The sequence below is a fragment of the Emiliania huxleyi genome, assembly GCF_000372725.1.
Source record: "Emiliania huxleyi CCMP1516 unplaced genomic scaffold EMIHUscaffold_3495, whole genome shotgun sequence".
NCBI lineage: Eukaryota > Haptophyta > Isochrysidales > Noelaerhabdaceae > Emiliania > Emiliania huxleyi.
In genome coordinates this window covers 1-1955 of record NW_005199366.1, presented here as the reverse complement: position 1 = coordinate 1955, position 1955 = coordinate 1, and the positions used below count along the sequence as shown (strand labels likewise).

General features: G+C 60.1%; 1 protein-coding gene across 1 annotated transcript; it reads left to right on the top strand.

Moving 5' to 3' along the window:
* Positions 1-730: 730 nt before the first annotated feature.
* Positions 731-1734, top strand: EMIHUDRAFT_255463 (hypothetical protein; the record flags this gene model as incomplete). The annotated part of the gene is made up of 3 exons (XM_005773001.1): positions 731-960; positions 1041-1133; positions 1224-1734. 3 exons carry the CDS (start codon positions 731-733, stop codon positions 1732-1734), a joined length of 834 nt encoding a protein of 277 aa, XP_005773058.1.
* Between the last annotated feature and the right edge of the window lie 221 nt (positions 1735-1955).

The window sequence follows — 1955 nt, the reverse complement described above, 5'->3', positions numbered from 1 at the left end:
CATTCTGAGGCGGGGGGCATCGGCAGTCCACGCGCGGTGAGCCTGCCTGCGTCGGCGGTCGTCTGGCCCAATCACGCCTAGCGCCAGCAGAGGCCTGCTTGCCGCTGCAACGCCCGCCCCAGTCGCTGCTTGCGCCGCCATTCTTCAGGTTGAACCGCTGCTTGCGCCGCCATTCTTCAGGTTGAACGGACGCGGGCGCGCACCTGCAATTCCTTTTTACGCTTTCCTGTGTTTTAGCTATTCCAAGGTTCTTGGACCTTGTGGTGCCAGTAATAAAGAAATAAATGGGCTAGCATCTCCATGAGAGATGGGCGACGCACGAACACAGAGAGGTACTGGTAGTACAGCGCGCACCCACCCACCCCCCGCTCGCAGGGCGTGCATCACACAGGGACTGTGTGTGTGCATGTGCATGTACATGTGACTCCTCGGGGTTTCTGGGGACTCCTTGAGGTGTGCTGTAGGGAGAGAGAGAGATTTTTGAAGACTCTCTCTCTTCTTGCTGTAGCCTGTAGGTATATTGTTGCAATTTGATCATTGTTGCAAAGGTGTGCTACTCGCTATTATCCGCTCATTCTTTTGCTGATGCGATCAATTCTTTTTCTGTAGTGTACATAAACAAATAAGTACAACGGACATCCCAAGCTAGGGCTGGGTCGAGGACAGACACGTCCCCACCTTTGCAGGATTTTGCAAAAGCGAAGAAGATGGGCATGACGACATCGCAGCAATGACCTCCACGCTGCGGAACATCCGACTGGGGTTCGCACAGGAAGCCGCAGCGACCCGCGTTCAGCGGGCGATGCGCGCGTTCCTGCTGCGCAAGGGCACCATCATCATCACGATCCTCATCACCAAGATACAGGCTGCTGCGCGCGGCCTCAACACTCGCACTTCTCTGACCAATTCTTCAAGGCCTGCCCGCCTAGCGGGCGCACCGCCGACCTCTTCCTCAGCCGCGTCTACGGCGGCCACGAGGGCGGGCGGCGGCGCGGCGGCGGCTACGTCGTCGACTTCATCTACTGTTTACGCTCCACAAGTCTTCCTCTCCCCTTCTCGGAAGCGTTGGCCCGTTTCCCTCTCGAAATCTACAACCCTTACGGCACAGTGCAAGGCTGCGACGGAACCATCGGGTTCCGCCATCAACGCGAGGCCACCGGAGAGCAGCTGTGCCTGCCTCCGCCCTCGTCCCCCTCCTCCCCCCGTGAGTCGCCCTGCCCCAGCCGTCCAGAGCACGACCTCTGGCGGGCCAGCCAGCCCCACTCTGCGGGCGCCAAGAAGAAGAAGAAGAAGCAGACGTCGCGCACGCGGCAAGAGAAGAAACAAGGCAAGCGTGAGGCGGCGGCTCGAGAGGCTGCCGCTGCCGCGGCTGCCCGCGCGGCTGCTCAGGCGGCTGCTCAGGCCGCTCAGGCGGCTGCTCTCGGACGGTACAGATTGGTCAACGCTTGGTTCTACCCTCGCGGCGACTGGTATACCTTCTACTGGGATGGCAGTTCGGCCGACAAGGTCGCAAGGCGCGCTACCTACCCGACGCTCGAGCACGACGACCACGACCCCGGCCCCCTCGCAGAGCGCATCAGGCGCGACAAGCGCGAGCGGTCCGACCGCTCCTCCGACGACTCCTCCTCCGACCGCGACTCATGCGGCACCGGCTCCACTAGCGAGGCGAATGACATATTCGACACCCTCGAAGACCATCTCGGCTACGGTTCCGACTCCGGCTCCGGCTGGTAGTCGACAAGCTGCCGAGCCCAAATCACTCTGTGTGACACATTTCTTGTTGGCTTCTAAAAATCTCTCTCAAAAGCGAGGGGGGAGGGCGCATCGCCGCGCACAGTGCGCGTGCTCAGGGTTGATAAAATTCTTTTTTCTGTCCCGTCCCCAGTGTTGTGCGAGTAGTTGGTTGTAAATTCTTTTTCTGTGTCCTCGGGTACGAACGGCGCTGTCTGCTATAG